Consider the following 25,973-nt stretch of genomic DNA (forward strand, 5'->3'; position numbering starts at 1 on the left):
ACCCAAACTTCCTGAGAATGACCTCCAGGTATCCTTCGCTCTCTGGAGTACTAGATCTACTGAGAATTTTCACTGGTTAGCACTTTATATAAATCACTTTGAAATACCCGAATTTCCTAATGATGACCTCCAGATATCCCACCGCTAGTACGCAGAGAGAGGGGAGCAGAGGCAGTGCATAGAAGGGAGTAGTTATCGGTCTCCTTCATTCTCTTATTTTCTTACCGTTTTTCTTAACGCTTTTTTGTAACGCTACACTTTTTCTCGGCTAGATCCTCGCGCTGAACCTGGCATAAGTGATTTGGTTCCAAAAAAAATTCCAACTGTCAAAAAATACCTAAAAAACTATAAGCAAGTTTTCCATTGTAGACCTGACCAAATTATGAAAAACTTTTATATCATAAAAAAATATTCAAGAAAAACTTTACTTTTTTGTTAGTATGTTATATAACTCATAGAGTCCAACAAGTGATTATATAAAAAAATAATTTGTGATTCTTGCGATATGAAAATCCCTAACTGGCTTATTCTAAATCCTGAATTGCGCTATGTGAGTACTTTAGCTATAATGATGTTTTTGTTTTCATTCAGTTTCTATCCTTTTGTCTGTGGTGTTTGAATTTTTTAAATTATCGTCATGAATCGCGTTCATAAAAAATTTTCATCACTGTAATAATTTGTTACAAAGTATTTCGATCCTGATCCAAAAAGTCCAACTATAAAACTGCAATTTACAGAGTCAAAATTATTGTAAAAAATAGCTAATAGATTACTTAAAAATTACTTCATAATAAAATGTACAATACCATGTTTCTGATGTTAGTACCTTTTGCTGTGGAGGAGCGCTCTGGAACTATAACTGTGGTTGATGACATCAAAAATTACGACAAATCATCGTATGATTTGGAAGCAGTCGTTAGCGATGAGAACAGTCTCACCCTCGTAACTAATGTTTCAATACATGTGGTTGATCCAAGTGACGAGAACGGTATTTTCACCAAGTAAGTAAAAGTTTTATAAAACAATACCTCAAAATGAGAGCTATGAACTTTAAAATGTAGTTAAGATTTAGAAATGAAAAATTAGCTTTACATACATACACTTCAAAAGATTGAAGAAAGTGAAAAACTAGCTATGCATAAATAAATTTCTACCTATGTCATATAAAAAGGTTTGCAGTTTTAAGCTTTTTGCCAACTTCAGGCTTAAAAATCTTTTCTGATCCATTTATTAGCCTCACAGCTACAAGTTAAGGAAATATTAAGTTGTTTTTTTTTGGCCTTAAAATTATTATAAGTACATTATATTTAAGCACATCCAGAAATATATACCATTTTTGTACCCGTTTAAACATTTTTTTTTAGGCACATCCTTGAATGGACCTTATTTTTCTTGCAATATCATGCACTACGAGGCAAGAATCGTGAAATTGTTATTAATCTATTATAATGCATAAAGATGTTTTTTTGCGCTAATCGCGTAAGAACAGTATCATCACCACTACTAAAACCCTAGTTCACAAATTTTGACGTATACAGTACACGCAATTGCAAACAAAATCAGCTCAGTTTTAAGGGTATGTCTCAAAAAATTATTATTGAAAAATAAGGGAAAAAAAAACAAAACATTTTTTTGTGGATAAACTCATACAAACTAACTCTTTAAAAAAGTAAGTAATATTTTATTTGATAAAGAGATTTTATTTAAGGGACACAAATCTATGCGTTAAACGTGCTAAGTCACTTCGGTAAAGCATATTTTACGACTTTATTCTCTTTGAAACTTTGTACTCTTACCATAAGGGTTGTCCATGAACCGTGTAAACTCATTTTAACCAAATTTTAACTTTTTCATCTCTTATGATGGCCTATAGTAGCTTTTTACTCGAACTCTACTCACTCAACTGGAAAGTATTTTTTCCTCAATTTTTACCTCGATATATCTTGCATTTAGTGTAAAAGGTTTAAAATGATTGATGAAAACGTTCAAAAAAATTATATTTTAGAAATTACTGTGCAGACCATAAGGTAGGGTGAGGCAATCGGAGCGGCAGGGTAATCGAAGCTTTTCTCAATATCTTTTTGTAAATTCATCTAATTGTAAAAAAAAAATATTTTTCAAAAGTCCTGACCCTAACGCATTTTTTATACTTAAATATAGCTACAAAAAACCATGTTTTTCGAGTGAAAACAAGTCAAAGTTGACTGTCATCTTGCAGCCAAAAAAAAAATGGTTTTTATTTCAGTTTTATCGCATAAAAAATATTTTATAAAATCGAGGAACTTTAATTTTGATACGAAAAATAAAAAGTATAATATGTTAGCTGAATGTTCAAAAAATATTTTTATAAGAATTTCAACAAATTTTTTCAGAATTAATAATTTTAAAAAAAGGCGAAATGGGAGTGGTTTCGTAACGTTTATTTTATCTGCTCTAAGCTCAAAAAAAGAAGATGTAGCCATGATGAGACAGAAGTTGATTCTTACTTATGAAAATTTCGTCTGTATTATTTATTGACCAAATTATTTGTAATTCAGAAATCATCAAAGTAATGCGATTTTTTATGACAGGTAGTTAAAAAAAAGGAATATCAACTATAAAACCACTCCGAATAACCCTCGCAAACCGATTCCCCCTCTTTCTCCAAGCTGGTCTGGGGACCCGACCCTGCTGCGCAACCGTCGGTAAAAGAGTAGGCTCTTCAGCCTTCCTCTGCTTCTTTTTCCCCTGCGTCTCTGCTCGTCGTGCAGGCCGCTGCGTGAGCAGAGAAGTCTCGACCATCATTGTGAGCACACATTTTGCAGCTTCTTTGAGAAGCCCTTTCATACTAGTGAACATTAAACCTTTTTTTGTTAATGTTAACAAGCGTTTAATCATTTCACCTCCTTCCTCAATTCCTGGACACGGCAGCCATGGGACTGACACCTCAAGCCGACTCATAGGCGACATACTTATATCCCATATTGGTGACCCTGACTGTCTCAAGGAAGAAGAAAGGTATTATTACTTCTTGGAAGATGTAAGCAGCAATTTTGTGCAGTGGCAGCCATTATTGTTGCCTATAGAGAGCCAGCTTTCTTGGGGCTCACGCTGACACCTCGTCAATGATTCTCCTGAAATACATCGTCTCGGCCTCTCGACGCCAAAAACACCAAGCCATTCGAGCCCACCCGGACGCTTTAAGTACAGCGCTCTTGACCGTTCCAGCCTTGCAGTATCCCTCAGCTCATCGTCTTGCCACAGCTCCTGCAGGTACTCATGCGTGACCTTGTGAAGTGTGATTTCACCAAACATTTACAATTATATTTAAGGCGATTTAATAGTGTTTGCATGCTTTGTTCTTTTTGCGTACCGGCTTGATTACTTACATATATATATATATACATTTACTCGCATTGTTTACAATTGCTGCCTTTGCGCGGGCCCACGTAAACTTGCGTATTATATGTCGTGTCTCGACACGCACATGCTTGCACAACTCGCAGCATTTTCTCGGAATTACCTCGTGTTCCGCCTAAAGCCATGCTTACTGTTATTTATTTGTATTTCGTTCTACACGATTTTGACATGAAACGAAAGCGAAAATCCGACACCTCAGGTAGTGGCTGCTGCGCGAGCACCCAAAATAGTGAACTTTATGCGTAACCAGGTTTCGCTGGAAAGCAAACCGTCCATGATTTTGATCAGAATGCGTGCCTTGGAGACAGGTTGTGGGGAGAAGGTCCTCAGGATCGTGTTCCTGGAGTAATTTTCTCCCGGTTGTCGGGCAGCCCTTTTGATTCATAATATCACATCCCTGACAGCTTTAGCAGAGGCAGCAGACAGGTACTGCGACTCCCTCTCCTCCGAACATACGAATATCTCTGCTATCAGAACTAATTCCCAAGCCACGACTCTACCCATTAGCCCTGTAGCTAACCTTCCGATTTCGTCCATGGATGATCGATCCTTTCAGCTTTTTGAAAAATTATCAAACAATTTTGATACCTTAAAAAAAAGTGTCGATCTCCTCATGGGTAAAAATTCGATCGGCCCCTTCCGCGGCTGCTCAAAGTCGCGTAATTGTAACGACCACTCTCGCCACAATGATGACAAGGCTACCCAGTCTGAGTCCAACCCCAGCCCCAATTCTGATGGTCTTTGCTATATCCATCGTAAGTATGGCGCTAAGGCTTTTCGCTGTAATGGCAACTGCTCTTGGCCTAAGGCATAGGAAAACTAGGCTCTCCTCCTCGCGTGGAAGCTGTGAGCGAGGTTTTCTCTGGAATAAGATGCTTCCATATCCGCGATATCTCGTCTGGTCTTCTTTTTCTTGTTGACACAGGAGCAGAAATCTCCTTTCTGCCAAAGACCGATCCTTCAGCTAGACCCACTGACTTTAAATTGTTCGCAGCCAATGATACCGTAATCTGCACTTACGGTGAGGTAGACCTGGCGCTTAATCTGCACTTGAAACGCTGTTTTCCCTGGAAATTCCATCATGCCGACGTTCCTAGCCCTATTTTGGGGGCAGACTTCTTGCACTTTTTTGGTCTTATCGTTCACGTTTCGCGCCGCAGGCTCATTGACCCTCACTCGAACTTCTACTCAATTGGCTGTTTCAGAGAGGCTGCCTCACCCATAATCAGTCTCTTTTCCTCTAGCTCTCGAATTTCTCAAATTCTTGCTGACTTCCCTGAAGTCACAGGTGAAAAACCTGTTCAGTTTATTACGGCTAAAGACGTTTTTTATCATATAGAAACTTGCGGTCCACCGGTCACCAAACGCACGCGTCGTCTCGATCCCGAAAGATACCAAATAGCCAAAGAAGAATTCGAGCAGCTTATCAGAAGTGGTACTTGCTGATACTCCAAGAGCCCCTGGGCCAGCTCAATTCACATAGTGCGTAAGAAGGATGGCTCTTGGAGAATCTGCGGGGACTATCGCCGTCTAAGCTCTCGCACGGTTTCCGATAAGTTCCCCATACCCTACCTTCACGATTATTCTGTTCTCTTAGAGGGTAAAAAAGTTTTTTCAAAACTTGATCTGTACAGAGCCTATTATCATATCCCTATCGCGCCCACGGATATTATTAAGACTGCAGTCACGACCCCGTTTGCTCTGTTTGAGTATGTTTTTATGCCTTTAGGCCTCCGCAACGCGTCGCAGTCCTTTCAAAGATATATTAATCAGGCTTTGGGTGATCTGAACTTAATTTTTGTTTATCTTGACGATATTTTAGTTTTCTCTTCCTCTCCTGAGGAACACGATTCTCATCTGAAGACGGTTTTTGAAAGTCTCAAAAAATTCGGCTTCCTCCTCAATCTAGCCAAATGCGAATTTCACAAATCGGAAATCGTTTTTCTTGGCCACCTCATCGATTAGGATGGCTCAAGGCCGTACAAAGAGAAAATTCAGGCCATTGCCGATTTTTTCAGACCCAAGATGGTCGTCAAGCTCCGAAGGTTTTTGGGCCTTGTAAATTTTTATCGGCACAGCCTTCCTAATGCTGCATCTGTTCAGGCTCCTCTCTATGCATTCACGCACGACTCCAAAAAAAAAAAAAGATCGTTGGCTAATGGATTGGGCGGAAGAATCCATCAAGGCTTTTGTGGACAATAAAAATAGTCTTATAAACTCTTGTCATCTCGTGCATCCCTTTTCCACTGCTCCTACGGGTCTTGTCACCGATGCCTCAGATTTTGCCATGGGTGCAGCCCTCGAGCAGTTGACTGATGGGAGTTGGCACCCTTTAGCGTTCTTCTCGCAAAAATTCTCTCCAGCTCAGTGCAAAAATATAGCGCTTATGACAAGGAACTCACTGCCATTTACACGTCCATCAAGTACTTAGAATATTTTCTTGAGGGTACGTGCTTTAAAGTCGTCACTGACCATAAACCCCTGGTTTATACTTTCGCGCAAAGGGCTGATAAAGCCTCTCCTCGTCAGTGCCAACAGCTGTGCTTCATCTCTCAATTTTCCACAGAGATCGAACATTTACCCGGTACAGATAATGTCGCAGCAGACGCTCTCTCTCTCGCATCGACATGATTCGCCTACTTACTGATATCGAGATGCCTGAACTTATTCAGCATCAGTAGCATGACGTCGAGCTAAAGTCACTCCTCGAGTCTTCAGACTGTTCATTAAAACTCAAAAGCATCGAACTATGTCACGAGCATCTTCGTCTTTTCTGCGACTTCACTGGCAAAATTATTCGTTTCTACGTTCCAAAAGCTTTACGCAAACGAATTTTTGATCTTTCTCATAGTTTTTCTCATCCTGGCGCTAAAGTTACAGATCAACTGATTCGTCAAAGATACGTTTGGTCCAACATGCACCGAGATATAAAATCTTGGTGTCATGGCTGTCTCGATTACCAACAATCTAAGGTTTTTCGTCATGTTAAAAACGAGCCCAGTCAATTTATATCTCTGGACGACAGATTTCGTCATGTCCCCATGGACATCGTTGGTCCTCTCAAGACCTGTGAGGGTTTCTCGTACCTTTTAACCATCATGGACTATTTCTCTCGTTGGGTGGAGGCCGTCCGTCTCAAAGACACTCAAGCCTCCACGGTCCTTCGTGCCTTCCAGGAGACTTGGGTCGCTCGCTTCGGTGCCCCAAGATTTCTGAACACAGATCAGGGATCTCAATTTGAATCCACCATATTTAACGCCTACCTTTGCTTCATAGGCTGCCAGCACAAAAGAACCGTTGCCTACCATCCAGCTGCCAACGGGCTCATAGAACGCTGGCATCGCAGTTTCAAGGCCACACTCATATGTCACAATTATCCTAATTGGGTTAAACTTCTCCCCATCTTTCTGCTTGGCCTCCGCCCCGCAGTATGGACTGACACGGGAGCCTGCCCTGCCGAGTTCTTATATGGTACAACCTTACGCCTGCCTGGTGAATTCTTTATCCCTGATAATTTTTTTGCAAATCCTCAAATTTTTATTGAGGACTACAGGGAACACATGAGAACACTCAAACCAGTGCCCGTTGAGCACCGCCACAAGGCTTGCCTATTCTTTTTTAAGGATATTCGCACTTACTCACATGTGTTTCGTCGCAACCTAGCTGCCAAATCACTCGAACGTCCTTACTCGGGCCCTTTCAAAATCATCGAGCGAATTTCCGACCTCGACTATAAAATAGATATAAACGGTACACACAAAGTTGTCTCAACAGAACAACTCAAATCAGCTCACTTTGTTCTGGAGGACCTTGAGGCACCCACTGTGGATCTCACCACACCCTGCATTCTGCCTCCAAGGCCCATTCCTGTACTTGAAACCTATCCGTGCAATAAACAATGCAACAAAAATGTTCATTTCAGCACATCCAATAATAGTTCTAAGTAAATTTGTTTTCTGGTCTCTTCGTTACCTGATTGCTAATATTAAGGAAAATTAATCAATATAGTCTCAGCTTATTTGACGCCAACTGTGATTTTATATTTACTCAGTTATACTATTACTGTAAAATTGCGTTACATTTAATGTTTTATTACACCAAAGTGCCTTGCGTTGGCCAATTTGTAACTCAGAAACTGCGAATTTATAGTTTTTAATATCACTGTTATTGTCAAGTCAATGTTAATTTTGAAAACAGTCTGTAAAACTTCTTTTAAATATCTTCTTAACTAGCAACGCTTATGTTTTACGTTTAATTAATCATTAGTCAAATCTACATAGACTTCAAGTAGTGTCTAAACACACTTTGTAATTATATTTAACATCATTTGAGTCTTACAATATAATAATGGCCTACACGTGCGCGGCCACAGCGTAATTACACACACTCTGTAAATTATCATTTTTTTTATGTGTAGAGACTCTGTTCCGTTAAAACAAATTGTATCCAACGTTAATTGTAACTAAGTACAAACAATCCAATTTGTGTTGTACTGCGATTTAATCAGTAATGTTTTTGTCAAGTTGCGTTCAGAAATTTTTTTTTTTATCCATACTTTTTTTTCCAGCGACAGCATTCAATTTCTATATTTTTGTAACTTTTATCAGTTTGTTATAGCCACAGCCTTTCAGTTTCTTTTTACTTGTTCTGTCTCAGGGGGGAGTAGTGTGGGGACCCAATCCTGCTGCGCAACCGTCGGTAAAAGAGTAGGCTCTTCAGCCTTCTTCTGCCTATTTTTCCTCCGCGTCTCTGCTCGTCGTGCAGGCCGCTGCGCGAGCAGAGAAGTATCAACCATCATTGTGAGCACACATTTTGCAGCTTCTTTGAGAAGCCCTTTCATACTAGTGAACATTAAACCTTTTCTTGTTAATGTTAACAAGCGTTTGATCATTTCACATTCTTCCTCAATTCCTGGACACGGCAGTCATGGGACTGCCACCTCAAGCCGACTCATAGGCGACATACTTATATCCCATACTGGTAAGTCTCCGATTTCTCTACTCTACCCTACTCAATCCATCCTCATTTTTTGATTTCCTACTATTTTCTGCTTCACAATCACCACAACTACAAAAGAACAGTTATACTTTTGTGCTATGGTTTTTTATGTCATAGTTGTTGCTCTTGTACTAACACTGAACAGTTATAATTTCTCACAGTCTTTTTATGTAATAAATAATTACAAGTACTCAAATATTACGTGGAATAAATAAATGTACTCTTAGGGTGCTTGTACATGAGTGTTTTACAGTCTGGAGTCTGCCAGCCGAAGTTTAGTTGGCACAATAATTTAAATCTCAAACCTATGGCATATCGGTCACAGAGTTACTATTAAAGGAATTATTACCAAACAAAACATTTTTTATACTAATAATAAGAGAAGTACAAACTAAAACGATGCGTATCTCATCGTCTGACCTTAAAAATTTAATTATCGTTTTACCGAAGAGAAAACGAAGTAGCACGTATAATAACACAATATTAGAAAATGAAACTTAAAAAATGTATTTGATTTATTGAGCATTGATAAACAGTGAAACTTATCAAGTAAAGCAGGTGTAGGTGTCTGAACTTTTTAAAGAAGTAAATAGAGTGGCTCAGGGTGCAAGTGACAATCTTGTCTTGACTCTTAGGCTCCATGACAGACAAGGATTCATAAACTTTTTTAGAATATCACCAGAGGTTTTAATGAATTATTGTCATTAGTTTGACCTAAAATTACAAAAAAATTTTGTGTTAGGGTTTTAATATCGGCTACAATTTGCCTTTAACTGACTCAAGATCCAAGCATAATACTGCAGTAAACGTAAGGGATATCTTTGCAGAGTATTTTATGAACAAAGGAGCAGTCCCCTTTCAATGGAAAAAAGCTAATAACTGCAACTTTTGAGAAATTGTAAGATAAGTATATAATTACCAAATAAAATTGATTTAGATTAAATGTGCGTCATTAAAATTTAAAAAACTTTATTTTCTTATCCATTAGTTTTTAGATAAAACTTTTTATTTTAATCGGGTACCATTTTAACTAATAATGTGTTGCACACATGTCATACAGTATACATCTTTGAACATCTAGAATTGTTAATCATAACCTATTATTATGTTATTTTAGATCACAATTGAGGAAAGACAGAATCTCACTATCAAAGTCAGCAACTTTAGTATTAATTGATCTGGCAACGATTCTGCCTTATTTAATAAACGTTATTGTATTTTTTAATTTATTTTAAAGTTCCATGAATATGTACATACTTTTTGTAGACTTCTCTGCGTAGTAATCAGGTGCAGGTGGTTCTTATTCTTCAAGGGATGCCTCCACATTGGTTGACATATTAACTGCATCGCCAACACAATTTCTTATAGAAGAAGCCATTTTAAAGTCAACTAATAGATGTTCAGTGACATACAGACTACTGTGCATAAAAAGCAGTGAACACTTACGGTACCGAATCAATCACATCATTTAGGAATTTCATCGTTGCATAGAATGGAAATGACGATGATGGGCCCTTTTTCCCCGAAGCAGCTGAATCACTAGGCATGTACTGAATTACTCACTTTCTTGTTTTTGTGTTTTGACTTTGAAAAGATTTTCATCTGCTTTTGACATCTTAAATGTCTTCTACTTGTATCTCCTAACTTACGTCTAGCCAAAGAATGTTTTTTTTTTCAAAGCAGTATAATCTTTGATAGGAATCTTGTGACTTCATAACGGGAACCTCTTCTTGACAGCTACAATTAAAGATTTATCATATGCATCTTGGTCAGTGTTGGCTTCAGTATTGTTCATCCAATCAGAACTATCGATGCTGATATTGTCAGATACAAGAGTTTACTTTGTCATTCAAACTTAAATACATACATTATTGATAAAATTAAAGTAAAACGATTAGTCATAATAGTAGCAAAGGGTCTCTAAACAATGTAACATAAATATTTACTTGGAAATAGTTGGTTACAGTCATTAGATACCGGTACATATTCTAAAGGATCAAATCCATCTAAACAGTTGTGTTTCCATAAATCACTACTCGGAGTTTTTAATTAAATTAGAGAGCCATTGTCACTTCGTCTGCATGAATAGGGTAGGTAAAGAATAACCATAGCAGTTTGTTGATAGTAATCTTTTGATTTTCCCAAGGTTTGCTTGATACTTACTCTTCAAGTCAAAATACATTTTTCATTAAGAGTCAACCAGGTAGAAACTTTATAATTTATTGAGAAAATAGTTTATTATATTGTGCCAAGAGTATTGAAAAGATAAACGTTGTCAAAAAGAGTTGCAGAAAAGAACAAATAGATAGTAAATGCTGTGGATTCTTTTATTACATCACGATCAAGTTGACATGTGAAGTTCAATAAACAAGTAAATGTCTATTATTTTGAAATATGATGATCCTTTAACCAGTGTAACGGAGTTCTGTATACTTCCCTTTGTTTAGTAATCATGAAAAACTGGGTTAAATTGTATCTCAAAGCGTAAATTATTAAATCATTCTTTTCAAAAGTAAACTTAAAAGCCCTTGATTACATTTTTTAATTCAAGATCCACTTACTCCTCGACAAGTGAGTTTTTGTTAAACTATTATCACTGTTCATTGTTATTTGGCTTTAAAATAATCTTTTCACTTATAAGCTATAAAAATTTCATTATTTTCTTTCACCTCTAACTTCCTTAACCTAGATGGACGATGAAATCATCGCTGAATACTCCTGCCATCGTCTCCTACAAACGTTGTGTCAGTTTCTAGTTTTTAATAGGTCTATCTAAATCATATGTAGATAAAAAAAATTTTATACAGGACTAAATATCATACTATTTTGCAGGTTTCATTCCAGTAAAAGAAATTACATAAGCTCTGATGTCTGTGATGGTGTTGAGTCTAGTCAGATGTATCACTTATTATTTTAGAAATTTTTTTTTGTTTATTCATAAAAATAACACAATTTTGTTAGTTTAAAAAATTTTGTAAATGGAGAACCTTTCTAAATCTGAAAATGAAAAAAATTTCTATGCCAATGCTATTTATGTAATTTTTAGTGTAAATAGATTTTTCCGAAAGAAGATTTTTTTCAATATTTATTTACCTAATAGAGGTCTATGCTATCCATCTCGATGTCTCGTGAAGTAGCGCGAAAAATCACGGTGCTTCAAGATAGGATGTCATTATTTTGTTTTGTTAGAAGACTCCTGAACCACTCACGAGCATAAATTTTGTTATATTTTTTATTGGATTAGTTGTGCAACCTGTAATAAATAATTTTTGCGTTGCCAGGGTTCTTTAAAACATAATTTTTTTATGGAATAGAACAACTTAGTAGATGCACATGGTGAGCTTTTGATCGGAAGGTATAAAACGACAATACAAAATAAACAGAGTTTACTTGAATAAAATCAAGTATTTCTTTAAAAAAAACCTATAACTTTTCTCATAAAAATAGAATTTCCTCTAAATTTAGTATAGATCATCACTATATGCACACAAGCAAGAGCGAATTAGTTTCGGGTTGGACGTAAAGTAATGAACGACAATATAAAATAAATAATTGGAGCTAACGTCAGTAAAATTAAGTATTCCTTAAAAAGAAGACCTGTAACCTTTCTCACAAAAATAAGATTGCCTCCAAACTTGGAACATATCATCTCTGTATGTACACAAATAAGAGTGAATTAATTTTGGGTCGGCCGTAAAGTAATAAACGACATTATGAAATAAACAATTCGAGCTGATGTAAGTTAAATGAAGTATTTTATTGTAAAAAAACCTTTAACTTTTCTCTTAACAATAGGATTCCCTCTAAATTTGGTACAAACCATCTCTTTATGCACCCAAATAAAAGCGAATTAGCTTTGGGTCAGCCGTAAAGTATAAACCACAATATGAAATGAAAAATTAGAGTTTACGTAAGTTAAATTAATTATTTCATTAAAAAAAATCACTTTTCTCCCAAAAGTAGGATTGCTTCCAAATTTGGTACATATCATCTTTATATGCACACAAATAAGGGCCAATTGATTTTGTTTCAGCCGAAAAGTAATAAACGACAATATTAAATTTACAGTTAAAGTTTACGTAAGCAAAATCAAGTATTTTATAAAGAATAAACCTATAGCTTTTCTCACAAAATTAAGATTGCCTTAAAATTTGGTACAAATTATCTCTATGTACACAAAAATAAGAGCGAATCAGTTTTGGACGGCTGAAAAGTAATATACGCCAATATGAAATAAAAAACTAGAATTTACGTAAGTAAAATTAAGTATTTAATAAAAAAAAAAACCTATAACTTTTCTCACAAAAGAGGATTGCCACAAAACTTGGTACATATCATCTCTATATGCATTTAAAAAAGAGCCAATCAGTTTGAGGTTGTCTGAAATGTAATAAACGACAATATTTAATAAACAATTAGAACTTTCGTAAGTAGAATCAAGTGTTTCGTAAGGAAAAAAATCTATAACTTTTCTAATAGAAATAGGAATGCCTTGAAACTATTGCTATTTGATTTTCATATTAGTAACAACAACCCTTAGTAGATTTTAAGCTGGTCAAATAGTTATGAATAATTTTATTTAATAAATAATCATTGATTATTCACGAGAAATTGAGTATTTGGAATAAAAAACTTACTTTTTTTTCTAACGAATATAAAAGTGGCTTGAAATAGTTTTCTTTGTATACTTGTATATATGTAGCAACCTTCTTTCAATGTTCTTTTCGTGGCTGACAAGAAGTTGTAATTAATGATATTCAATACATAACTACTGATTATTTTTGCACCATCATTTATTCGGATAACAGAAAAATTATAAGTTTTTCAATAAATTGTTATGAGTTTTGTGTTGTCGTTCAACTTAAACATATTTGTAATACAAGAACCATCTTCCGTACAATCGTATTTTTACCGAAACAGTATTCTTTAAAAAATTAATGCACGTATATTAACAATAAATAATTAAAACATTTTTCAGTTATTTCTTCCGAAAACATTCTTGAAACTTGTTTTAGATTCAATTTTAATTTTAAATAATTACATGTTTTTTGCATCATATACATATATTTTATTTTTTCATGCATTTATAACTATATAAATTATTTTAAATAGGTATGAATTAAATTTTGTTTCCTCTTACTAATGCATACTAATACTTTCTTATAATTGTCTTAAAGGAATTGCGTTTTATTTCACTGATGCGTTGTGCGGGATTTCAATTAACATTAAATTACCGATTTTAAGTATTCTTTCTATTTGTGGCGTCTTGCTTTTACTATTGTATATGACAGTAACACTTGTTTTCTCAAGAATTAATACTTAGTAAATACTTACCTTTTAATACTAGGTTAAGCTATTAACTGTAGTTGGCAGTTTTCCTTGAAGGTTTAAACTTTTCCGGTAGAAGCAATGGCAAGACTTAGCAAATTCAAGTGTACTCTCAAAACTCATCGGTGGCGAACTTGATTTTTCTATGTTCAAACTTACGTTAATATTGTTCAATACGTCGTTTACTTTATCTTTACTGTCAAAAAAAGGCTCACGTCCTTCTATAACTCTCCGAGCTATCGCTTCTTCCAAATACAAAATATTGGCAATAGCAGTTCTTATCTTTCCCATATCATCTTCACAAAATGGAGTATATGAAGATGAAACTATAGTGGCACCCCATATGCACACGTAAACACCACAGTTGATACTGAAGTTATCCATCTTATTTTTTTGTTGTGGAATATCGGTTGGTGAATAACTTTTTCACTTGCTCCGTTCAACTTTTTTTTTATGACGCTCGCTATAAATGCCCAAATTCCATTTATAATTAGTGGCTGCGGCTTCCCATGAGTCGAGTAAAATATATCATGACTTGTACATCTAAGAGAACAATTAGTAAGGTGCAATGATCTAAATAATTAATCAGAATAAGCCGAACATCTTTTCTCAGTACATCTTGTAACTTCGCCCAATTTATGAAACCTTCAGTAATGTACTTGCATTGTAAGATTAAAAAAAAAAGGAATCAAAGCATTGCACAGAGATGCCTTTTTCCTTGGCAGTATTGGGCAAAAGACTAATAAATCCATTAATTATTCCGTCATCCAAATACTGACCTTCATTTACGTCTGGATTTAATTTTTCGTAACTAACACTATCAATTATGAATCTTTTGAAATCCAGGGAAAACCGTTTGAATGCTCATCAAATTCAAACAAAGACTTTGCATTAGAAAATATGAAATTCTTCGAAATTTTACTTGTATCTATTTTTTGGTTAGCATTAATTTTGTTTCTAGACGTACCATTAAACTTTTTGGATGGTTGGTGTTTTTTTAGTTCTTTGATTTTCATTACAGTCTTCTTTATTCTATCGGCCATGTCATTAATATGATTTTGTACATTATCAATATTCTCGTTGTTTTTGTAAATAGTTTTTGAATGCGTTAAGCATCGGTTTATGCCTCTTTTTTTCTGTCCCATATACTTTGCCGTCGACTTTTTCTTTTTTCGTTGGTATTGTAGAAGAAGAGTTTACGTCGTTCGTAATGCTTTTTTCATCGGCGGAAATTATTTTATCGGTCGCAATTCTTTTATTTTGTATCTGTCTCGTAGTTTTTAAAGGAAATTTTCTTTCTTATATTTTGTCTTGAATCATTTTTTTATTTTTTTTTTATTATTCTAGGTATGGAAATATGTTCCTCTTCGTTAAACACCTCTTCTTTCATTATCTTGAACCCATTTTTAGCAGTAGAGTTGCTGTTCCTAGCTAATCCAAATAATGCTATCCCAACTGTCGACCAAAGAGGGAAATAAACTAACAAGTAGTCAACAACATAGTTAACAAGGTCTTCACTACAATATTTGCTTTGATTTGTGTATGTCGGAAATTTGACTAGAATATCGTCTTTGGCTTTTGAAGATAGTTGATAGTACAGTGATGACGATTTTATTGATTTCTTATCTACTTCGTCGAAGTCTTCACATTGTGCTTCATCCACAGGCTGACTTACCAGTACCGTATGTTTCACGTTGTTTAACAATTGCCATTGCAATAATGTCTTGAAGATCTTTGTCTTCATATAAGTTACCAAAAATTCGTAGTAATTTCTCGAAAGGTACAAGTGCTTCCAACGAATTAGAGGTGTGTATTAAATCGCTCATTAACTTGCAGTCAATCGCTCTTAGGTTTGAAATTTATGGGGAAAGTTTTTTTTTTATTTTTTCCCTCGTATTCTTTATCATGTGTAAAGAGCACGAGTGGATGATGGTCAAGCTTTTGTTGTTGTTGTTTTTTTTATCTCAACATCATGATACAACATGTTCATGTACTCATAAAGACTTACATTATTAACAGTGCAACAAGCTGCTTTTGTCAATACAAACGAAAAATCGGTTTCAATTTTTTCAATTTTCTTCTTTGTTATTTTTTTCTAGTTATCTGCGAACAACCGTAAAAAAAAGTACTGCAGTTTCTGTATTAAAAACTAAAAAGGCTTCAGCTACTTCTAAAGGTGCAAAGTCCTGATATCCAGGTAAAAAAAGAACCTAGTAAAATATAGTTACTTTTTCATCGATTTAACTACGCTGGGCCACGATTGTTCCCGTTGCATCAAGGTTCAGAAAGATTCAAACTACCTCTTTCAAAAACTGTAACTGTTTCTTAGTGAATAATATAGCAAACAGTGGTTTAACAGCATGAAACTGTATATACCCTTTTACTTTGTCCCCGTACAATTGTTTTTACAATTTTTGTAATTTCTCCATATGAATGTAGTAATTTTCATTCAAATCATCTTTAGCGTGACTTTCCCTTTTTACCTTTTGAAAAATGGTAGAGCTTGAAGCATCATTTAGATTCCCTTAAGTCAAAATCTCTTCCGAGACATTTTACACTTTAGACCGCTTAACACAAGCTGCAGAATTCTTCTCGAGAAGGTCTGACAACTGTGCTCTGTTCTCACCCCTTATAAAATGATGATGTGTTTCTATTTTTTCCAGGATCGTGATAAATGTTTAGCGAAGTAAATACTTTGACAACATAATTCTAAAACGGTTGGTGAATAGGCTCGTTAATGGTAAATTTGTACAGTGAACAAGTAGAATATTTACATACGGCCGAAACTTAAAAATAAGTACTACCTTTGTTTGTCCCTGTATAGTTGACTCTTTTCTCGCTAAAACTCAGTACTTATAATGTTTGGCAAACTCTTCGTTAAAACTATCTCTCCAACCTTCCTGCAATCGTTGCTTGCCCTCTTCTGGATAATATTTCAGCCAAAATTCTGATGGTAATTCAAACGATAAGTGCTCGATCCAGTTTTCAATTTTCTTTTCTGCATTAGACGGTTGTAATGAAATAGTTCCATCATCTAAGCTATAATTTAATATCTCACAGCTGTCTTAATTTACCAGTGGTAACCGATCTTTGGATTCGTTGTCGTATAAAAACTTTTTATCACTATTAAAACTGCTTTCACAGTCTTGCTTGGCTGATGTATCAAATAGACTCTTTGGCGTTCCTGTATTCTCATTTGAACTGTCATTCCAATCTATGAATAACGTATCTTATCTATACAATTTTGTAAAAACTAGTTTCTAATTTTGTTTATTCTTGTAAAAATAAAAATTTAGTATGGATAAGATGTCGGGCGTAAAAAGAAAAAAAAATTTGGAAAATCGTAGTATAAGGCTGCATTTATTTTACAAGGCCAAAAATAAAACAAAAACGGCGAGTGGGGTTTATGGACCCCCGGTCGTAACCAAGTTTATTTCAATTTTTGGTAGAAGTTTGCTATACAATCATTATTATTTATGTGAAAACAATCACAATTGTCGCCCATAGAAGATTTCTGATTCTGATCTCAAACAAACTTTTGCTATAATTCAAGATAATCTCTTTTATCCTGTAAACAGTCTACCAACTAGAATGCAATTTGACTTCCACGAACCCACAATTCTGAGGTCACTATAAAAAAAAAAAAAAAAAAAAAGCAACATGAGATATCTTAGGTCAGCAAATAAATTATATTTAAATCGTAGGCATCAACAATTTTAATTGGAATATGCCAGTTGTATCAGACTTGAAACACTCAAGAAAGGAAAAAAAAACATGTTTCTCAATGAAAAGGTGTTTTGTCTTCTTAAGATAGTGTAACGAGGCAAAATGGCTTCCACGTCCCAAAATGCTCTCGCTGATGCAACGTATATACAAAGAGTAGTAAGTTGAAGCTCATCCAAATTTGTTTGTTTTTGGGGAGCTGTATGTATGCTGAGAGGAAGAGAAGAGGACACGAATGGATAGCCAGCTAGGTCATAGAGACACAGCAGCGCCAGTGAAAAAGAACAAGAAGTGCGTACGTAAATACCAGGATACACAGTAGCTGCTATGTCATGAGTGACTGCGAGAGGAGATACGTGACCACAGTAGCGGTGGTGGCCATTTTTCAAGCGAGAGATTGGCAGATTGCGAGTAAGTCTCGAAGAGAGTCTCGAGCTGAGCGCCTTGGTGCAAGCAGTGAGAGTTCCGGTAATTTTTGAGGGTTTTCAGGGTAAGAGTGAAGAGATGGAGAGAGAGAGAGAGAGAGAGAGAGAGAGAGAGAGAGAGAGAAAGAGGGAGAGAGAGAGAGAAAGAGGGAGAGAGAGAGAGTTATCAAGAAGATGCATAGAGTGTTGAGAGAAAAGAGATGTGCGCGTGAGTCTAGCAGCAGCTGTATTATCCCAGTACGACGAGGTTGAGGACTACGGAAGCCGCTAAGACACGAAAAAGAGGGTAAGAGAGAGAGAGAGAGAGAGAGAGAGTTGTCAAGAAGATTCATAGAGTGTTGAGAGAAAAGAGATGTGCGCGTGAGTCTAGCAGCAGCTGTATTCTCCCAGTACGACGAGGTCGAGGACTACGGAAGCCGCTAAGACACGAAAAAGAGGGTAGGAGAGAGAGAACGACAGAAAGAGAAGAGAAAGAGTGAAGCCGTAGGACGAATCACCTGCTCGAGGACCCCAGATGATAACGCACTAGGTTGGACTCGCGGACGTTTGACCCGGAGATGAGGCTAGAAAGAGAGAGAAAGAAAGAGTGTGCGGGTCAATGAGACGAGGTGTACGAGAGACCTCAAGGTGCATGCTCAGAAGTGCCGCCATTGTTTGCGCGTTTTGTCGTGTGTAAGGATAGATAGCAGAATTGCAAGAGAGAGAGAGAGTAAAAGAGAGTAGCTTCTTCGAGTAGACCAGAGAGAGAGAGAGTGTGTGTGTGAGTGTGAAGAACAAGGTCAAGTAGAGAGAGAGAGAGAGAGAGAGATAATATAGTTATATAGTAGTGTGGGGGGTTGTGGACGGAGGTCGGAGTGTGTGTTCTTAATAGCATGGGTCTAGGATGAGCCGAAGCCCCTCTTAGTCCAGGACGAGCAGGATGTGGTGAATGTGCGCTCGTGGCTCGCGTGGTGCGTGATGGAGTCGCTGCAGCGCAGTCTAGGGGATGACATAAAACGTTGTGTCATTTATAGTGTAAGGAGATACTGTGTATTAGTGTTAAGTGATTAAATAAAGGAATATTTCAAGGTATTTGTTCGTGTTAGTTTAATAATTCTCTTCGTAGAACGGAAGAACTTCCGCACCAATCCCCCTTTTTAGGAGAAGAAACCCAAGAGATAAGAGGGACAAAAGTGACGTACGTGAACGAGATTTTTTAACGCTGCGTCGGCGTCTCTTTTTATTCCCAGGTGAAAAAGCAGTGTTACAGTAGTAATATTTTTGTAATACTAAATGCTTTTTGTAACTAGCAATATTGCAAATTCTGTATGAATATTTCCACTTCATGATCAAAGTATTTTGATGATTATGTTGTACCATATGAAACAGTTCTACATAAATTGCAATAATAATTAATTTTATTGATGTAAATAAGTACTCGGTATGTCTTGTTATATCACATTCCGATTCATTTGAGTTACTTTTTAACATAAACATATATGTTTTTACGGAGGATTAAGGTTTGGTGTGTACCAAGCTTACGTTACAGTACTCAAAATGTGATTTCATGTCATTACAGTGGCAAACGTACCAATACTGTCTAAGCTTGGGTCTTAGGTTATGGACCTGATGATCTGGTAGTAGTTGATCTCGTAGTTGATAGAATATTTAATCAAAAGAGTCATGTTATTATTTAGGATCAATATCTATTATGAACAATACTTAACATAAAAAGCCCTTATATGTCGCTAAAGACAGTAGCACAGGTCATACTTCTGATGTTATCAGATGGTGGTATGCTGTTCACCTCAACATTGTTGAGCTATGTCATCCACCAAAGTCACCTGATTTAAATTGCATTAGAAATGTCTGGTTTGTAATGGTAAAGGAATAGCGCCGCCAGCATGCATTCAAGGATCAGCAGTTGACTGATCGAATAACAGACACTTTTAGTTACACTTGGAAAAGTATTTCCTTGTATTGTGACCATCGGTCACTCCTACAAAAAAAATAGTAAAATTTTTTTATCAATTTCGACTCTTAAAAATATAAAATTATTATTTAGTGTTTAAAGCTTCCGCCGATAAGTAGGATATGCAAATATAGCGATAGTGTGCGTCATAAAGTGCAGGAGTAGAGGGAAAGAGACAACAACATTCTACCAATGATGAGAGTCCACAAATTTCCCCCTCACGAAGCAATTGCCGAGCCGCCGAAAAACCGAGGTTTGCTGTACGATCAAGACACAGCCACATCAGATCTAGCTCTAGATTCTCTGCCTAGCAGGTCAAAGTACCTTGCTTTTCGGGCTTCTAGGCTGATCTCACAACACTGGCCTATAGCGACGTGCTTGGTAGGGCATTGTGTCCGAGCCTTTCGCGTTCAAATTACGCCAGCTATTTTTATATTCTTGTTATTCATTAATTAGTGAATCACTCTTTTGATAATTCTTTTATAACGATTTTCAATTGATTTATTTGTTTTAAGAATAGCTTATTGAACTTTATGATTGTTCAAACACTTTAATAAGTTTTCATGCAAACGAGCGTATTATGCCGTTCATGTAATTCGAGCCACGTGCTCCTGTGTATATAACTTGATTGAATACATGATATTTTCGATTTACACGTTATTTCGCATATTAATTGCGTTGAAAAACTATTTATATGTACTATGACACCTTTCACGAAGTTGTAACGTTAGCCACCATAAGATAATTTATAGGTTTGCGGGTAAGGGATCCTATTACCTTTCCTTTAGATGTTTGATATACTCGTAATATATTGAGTATTGACAAACATCTAAATTTTCCATAGTTCCTCTCTTTTCATGTCTACATGGGGCATTAGAAGGGCGGGAGATAATTCTTAGTTTTATTTCATGCATTAGATAAAGTGTTATGGTCTAGGTAAGTACCGTGAACCCACGACTTCTTTATAGTCAACAACGTGATTTTCTCCTCGGTAATTAGCCGTAAATAATAACAAGAACGTCACAGTATGATATAATTATATGCATAGTGGATTACAAGTCATCATAGATGTTCAACGATGTAACAGTAGATACTAAATTCTATAGAGTAACATTAAGAAGTTTTTGGAGTATTATTCAGAAAGGCAAGAAATGGAAGGTCCTCCGGCCCACGTAGATGTACTCCCTTTTCTGTGCACCTCCCGTTGCACTCAACAAATTTTAGATTGTACGACTATAATTGACTATACTTCTAGAAAATGCCTGCAAGGCTAGATTTTTTTTGTCGAACATCTTCCTTTTGCTCTAAGGTATCTATACAAACTTTTTTTTTAATTCAAACACCCTTTATAAAATACCCTTGTTTTAGTTAAAAGGCAACCTAACATTGTTTTCTTTTAAAAGACTGTGTTGAACTGTCAATATTTAACAATTTTTTTCAAAAATTTCCGTGGTTTAAAATCTGAAAAAACTCTTAAGCACCCCTAAATATATATATATATATATATACATAAGGCGTTTCACACAAAACGTTCCAGGCCCACCACGTAAGTGTTGTTTGCACTGTTTTCAGTATGCAAATTTTAGTCAGCTTTCTGATGATTTAGTTAGTTTCCAAAAAAAATTTCGTTTTCACTGAAAAAAAACACAAAACATTCTATATCTCAAAAAAGGCATTTTTTAAATTTTTCTGATAGGCTAGTTGAAAAGCTGGGGTTTTTTACATTGAAAACGACTTATTGCACAGAGTGCTTCCACTGAAAGATTGGAGTAAAATGATACCAACGAGAAGATGCTCGGCCGTCTGAACGCAGGCCAAAGGTCGGTGCTGTGCCATGCTCCACTCAAGTTAACTATAAATATTATTAATATAGAGATACTTTCTAAAAAAATTTTTTATATTATTATTTTTTAGTTCTAGATGAAGTTTAAGATGTAGACTTGTTGATTTTATTATTTTGTTAAGGAAAAAGTTGATACCCAGCGCTCATAAATGTTTTTTTTAATTTCAATGTTTTATCATCGATTGGAATGACAGCGTGAAATTGCAAAGTACCTGGTATTAATTTTTCTTTATCAAATCGAGATTTTAATTTAATTCTGCATTTTTCATACGACTTTTTACTTAAAACAAAATTTTGTGTTCCCTTGCAATAATTCTTTGCCCAGTCGTACATGTTTTCTGCTGCTAAAATTCGGTTATTAGACGAAACTTAAAGTCTGGCACGGTTGCATCTCTTTTCAAGTGGGCTCCAATAGTTTCACACGCTCCCTTTTAATGAGCAGTAGCAAAAAAATGCCATTCATAATCAATTAAGAAACTTTTGTTGGGGAAAAGTATGTTTCTAAAATTGCTCTTATTTTTAAAATGTTGACTGGCTCAATTAGTAGTGTAAAAAATTTTCTTTACTACAAACTTGGATTTCTAATAAATTACTATAACAGCAATTATATGATGATTAAGGTTATCGGAAATAACAGCAATACTTATGTGTTTGAGCTCATCTTTATCTTTATAATAAATTACAACTTTAAGAAGGTAAGCTTGGTTATTGTTCCAATAAATGATTGGATTAAATTATGTATAACAAACGCATAAATTTCTGAAAACTCACAATAAATTCTCCACCTTTAAGATCTTTTTTTAGTTCATTAATAAGAATTGATTGTTTCATAGCAAAATAATCATTAGTTTTGAATTTTAATAACTTCCTCCTAATAAGTCAACGAAAACATGAGAATTAAAAGTTTTCGGAGCAATGGTGTATCTGTCTGTTTAAAAGTACGATTCATATTTAATTTTATGAATATGATGTTTCTTAAAAGATTCAAGAAGATATGGACGTAACGTTACCATATTACGACAATCTAGACATTCTGCATTAAAAAAAAAACGTTTAATAGAGTTACTGCATCCTACTGCTTTAATACAGTCGTGGTAGTTTCTAAGCGTGAGTTTAGTATTCTGATTAAAATATTTTAGATTTATATCTTTAAGAATAAGTTTGAAATTTTTATGATGCACACATACGCATACTTTATGTGTAGTTAAAGTTCTAGCTAAAACGCAGTGTGATGGTCTTAATTGTAAAAATGTAGTGTACCTTACTTTATAATTATCATTTTCTTTTTGAAATAAGCAATTTCCATTAATATTTTTAAGCAATAATCTTTTCCAAACATGTTCTCGTTCACTGTTTTCCTGCTTAATAGATACAAAATCTTTCATACCTGGCATTAATCTACTTATATCGTCCCTTTTATAAAATTCTTTACTCAAACTATCAGTTCTTTTGGAAGAGAATAGCCTTTTCGTTTAGGTGGTATTGAGAGTACGCCGCTTTTTTCATCTAATGTTCTTGTTGCTCGAGCTTCTCTCTCACTACAACCAAACTTTCTCAGGTCATTACGACTCTAAAAATCAGGAGCAAGAGAGAGAAGCTATATTTTCTTTGGCTTCTTTATAGACTCTTAAAACTTTTTTTATATTTTTTTGAGAACCACAACTACTGCTTTGTAATAATCATTTCCACCTTCAAATTTCAATTTTTTTCTATCATCATGACTTGAATCATATTTCTACTTATAAATTAAACGACGATAATTCGCGCAGAATTTTGAATTGCTTGGGACTGATAGATGAATATTTTTTGTTGAGTTTAGGAAAGAAAAAAAATCCTTAGAAGATAAGTGATTGATAAGTTTTAAAGGATTATTGCATCTTTTAGCCATCGTAAATAAACGATTGTAATAATCGCTTAAAGTTACAGATTAACTTTTTCAGCACAATTAAGTATAAATGTCTCCGTACAGTGGCTTATTTAAAGAATCCTGTTTTACAAATTAAGTTAATGATTTTGGCAAATACGCCATCAATAGAAAGTTAAATAAACTTAAATATGCAAGGCAATTATAATTAGTTTAAAACTAAAATACGCTTTATGCTCAGACGGTTCTTTTAATTCTACCTAGAAATGATATAAAGAATCAAAGATTGTATTCTAATTATCCAAAATTATGTTAAGTAATAAAATATAAGCATATTTTATTGTTATAATTAATGTTATAAAACTAAGAATATTAATTAACTTAAGTGGAGCGTAGCGCGGCGCCACGCTGCGCCAGCCTTTTGCACGCGTTCAGGCGGCTGAGTGTGTACTCTTTAGTATCGTTTTACTCAAATTGTTTAGTGAGAACACACTTTGAAAAAAGTCGTTTTCAATGTACAAAAAACCTTAACTTTCCATCTAGTCTGTCAAAAAAGATATTAAAAATGCCTTTTTCAAAATATAGCATGTTTTGTGTCTTTTTTCAGTGAAAACGAAATTTTTTTGGGGAACTCACTACATCATCGAAAAGCTGACTAAAAAATACTTCGATGATACTATTTGAAACATTTTTTTATGATAGGAACAAGGACGAGAAAATTAGCTGAAAACAGTAACGTTGAGCACCTGTATGGCAGGTCTGGGACATTTTGCGTAAAACACCTTAAATGCTCAAACATTACATACATTTTTTCGATACGATTCTACAATTTTAAGTGTTCTCCCAAACCCCTTTGAATAAGGCTTAAGACTTCATGAGATAAATGGCTAATAGAAGACGTATCTTCCTTCGAAGAAATTTACTTACACTATAATAATTATATAGCATTGACATGACAATTTTTTTTATTTTCAGATTCAACAAAATTATTTTTAAACAAAATATTCCTAACACATCAGAATTATAAAATTTTTATGAAAAAACAAAAAAAAAATCATAAAATAAATTTAAAAAAAACTTACAGTATAATTATATATAATATATAATAGATTACAACGTTTTTATAAAACGTGTAGAATAAAAAATTTAATTAAGAATTAAACCTCTTAAATTAAAGAGGTGATCTAGAGAAACAATAATCTGTTACAAGTCGTTCAAAGAGATCTGTAGTTAAAAATTGAAAATTAAATGCACTCACAAGTTACACAGTTAAGATAGTTGTTTCCTAAATAACAATTTCTCCTAACGCGAAAAGATTCTACGTGGTAGTTAAGCAGTTTTAGAACAAATCCAAATAGTTTTAGACTCTAAATTGTCAGCTAACAGCCCAAAAAAAAACTAAACAATGGCAAAAAATGGTTTTTTAGTCTAGAAAAAAACTGGACAGTCGGACAAAAAAGTTATGGTGGTAAGAAAGATGTGCAATTTCAAGACGGAGAAAATGAGCTCCAGAGATATAAAATCGGTCGAGCTATTTTTTTGCAATTCGCAAAAAAGTGCTATTTTGGACGTTTTTTTGAAAAATCTATAACTCGTGTTCGTTAAGTAATTGAGTCTTAAGAAATAAATATAAGCTGATCTTGTGTCACTGAACATCTACACCTAATTTCAAAAAGATAAGTTGTAAACTTCTTGTAAACCGCTGCAAAAAGCAAAGAATGGCCCCTCCGCAAGAAAGTTGGATGGGGCTGATTTTTCTATACATAGCCATTTTTCAAACGGCATTGTACTTGTCAAGAGTTATTCTACAACCTACTAAAACGTTGTTCCGTTTAAAATTTCAGAAGTACGAAAAAAAAGATGTCAAAAACTGCCTATTTTCCGTGGATGCCAGTGAGTGGCACGGCGAGCCGCCGTCACTGCCGTAGGCCACGCCCTTTTCCGTATCATGGCTTTAGGGTTTGAAAGCGATTGCGTTCAAAATGAAAACGGGTATCTAAACTAACGATATTTTGAGAACCACATAAGATAAATACTTTTTTTTTTAACGTAATGATTTTTTTTTTAATACGGTGGAGCTTTCAATAATGTAAAGATTGTGAATATTAACAAATTTATATAAATAGTTGAAGGACCCTTATGATCAACGTTAATAATTGTTTACAACTTACGGTTGCTAATTTTTCTTTCTTTACGTGCCACAGTTGTACGATACGGTCCTAATCAATCAAACTACACCTACTTTAAAAAGTAATTACAATTATTAAAAATTTTTGCGAAATAATAGATTCATAAAAATAAAAATGTACTTTTTTTCAGCACAGTTTGAAACATTCATACATAGATACTATTGTGATAAGTCACTGTGCAAATTAATATTGTAATAATAATAATTATTATTATTATTATTATTATTATTAGTATTATTAATATCATCATACA

At 34.8% G+C, this 25,973-nt stretch overlaps 1 protein-coding gene across 1 annotated transcript in view; it reads left to right on the plus strand.

Annotated features, from left to right (window-relative positions):
• Cad89D (cadherin 89D) overlaps positions 1–25,973 on the plus strand; it is a 278,532-nt gene that overhangs the window by 118,987 nt on the left and 133,572 nt on the right. The window contains exon 12 of the mRNA XM_089594166.1: positions 824–1,001. Coding sequence (XP_089450292.1) covers positions 824–1,001 — 178 coding nt within the window. The remainder of the gene's footprint in view (positions 1–823; positions 1,002–25,973) is intronic.

The sequence above is a fragment of the Copidosoma floridanum genome, unplaced genomic scaffold, assembly GCF_036245765.1.
Source record: "Copidosoma floridanum isolate Cflo_tuat_1 unplaced genomic scaffold, Cflo_Japanese_pri ptg000021l, whole genome shotgun sequence".
NCBI classification, from domain to species: Eukaryota; Metazoa; Arthropoda; class Insecta; order Hymenoptera; family Encyrtidae; genus Copidosoma; species Copidosoma floridanum.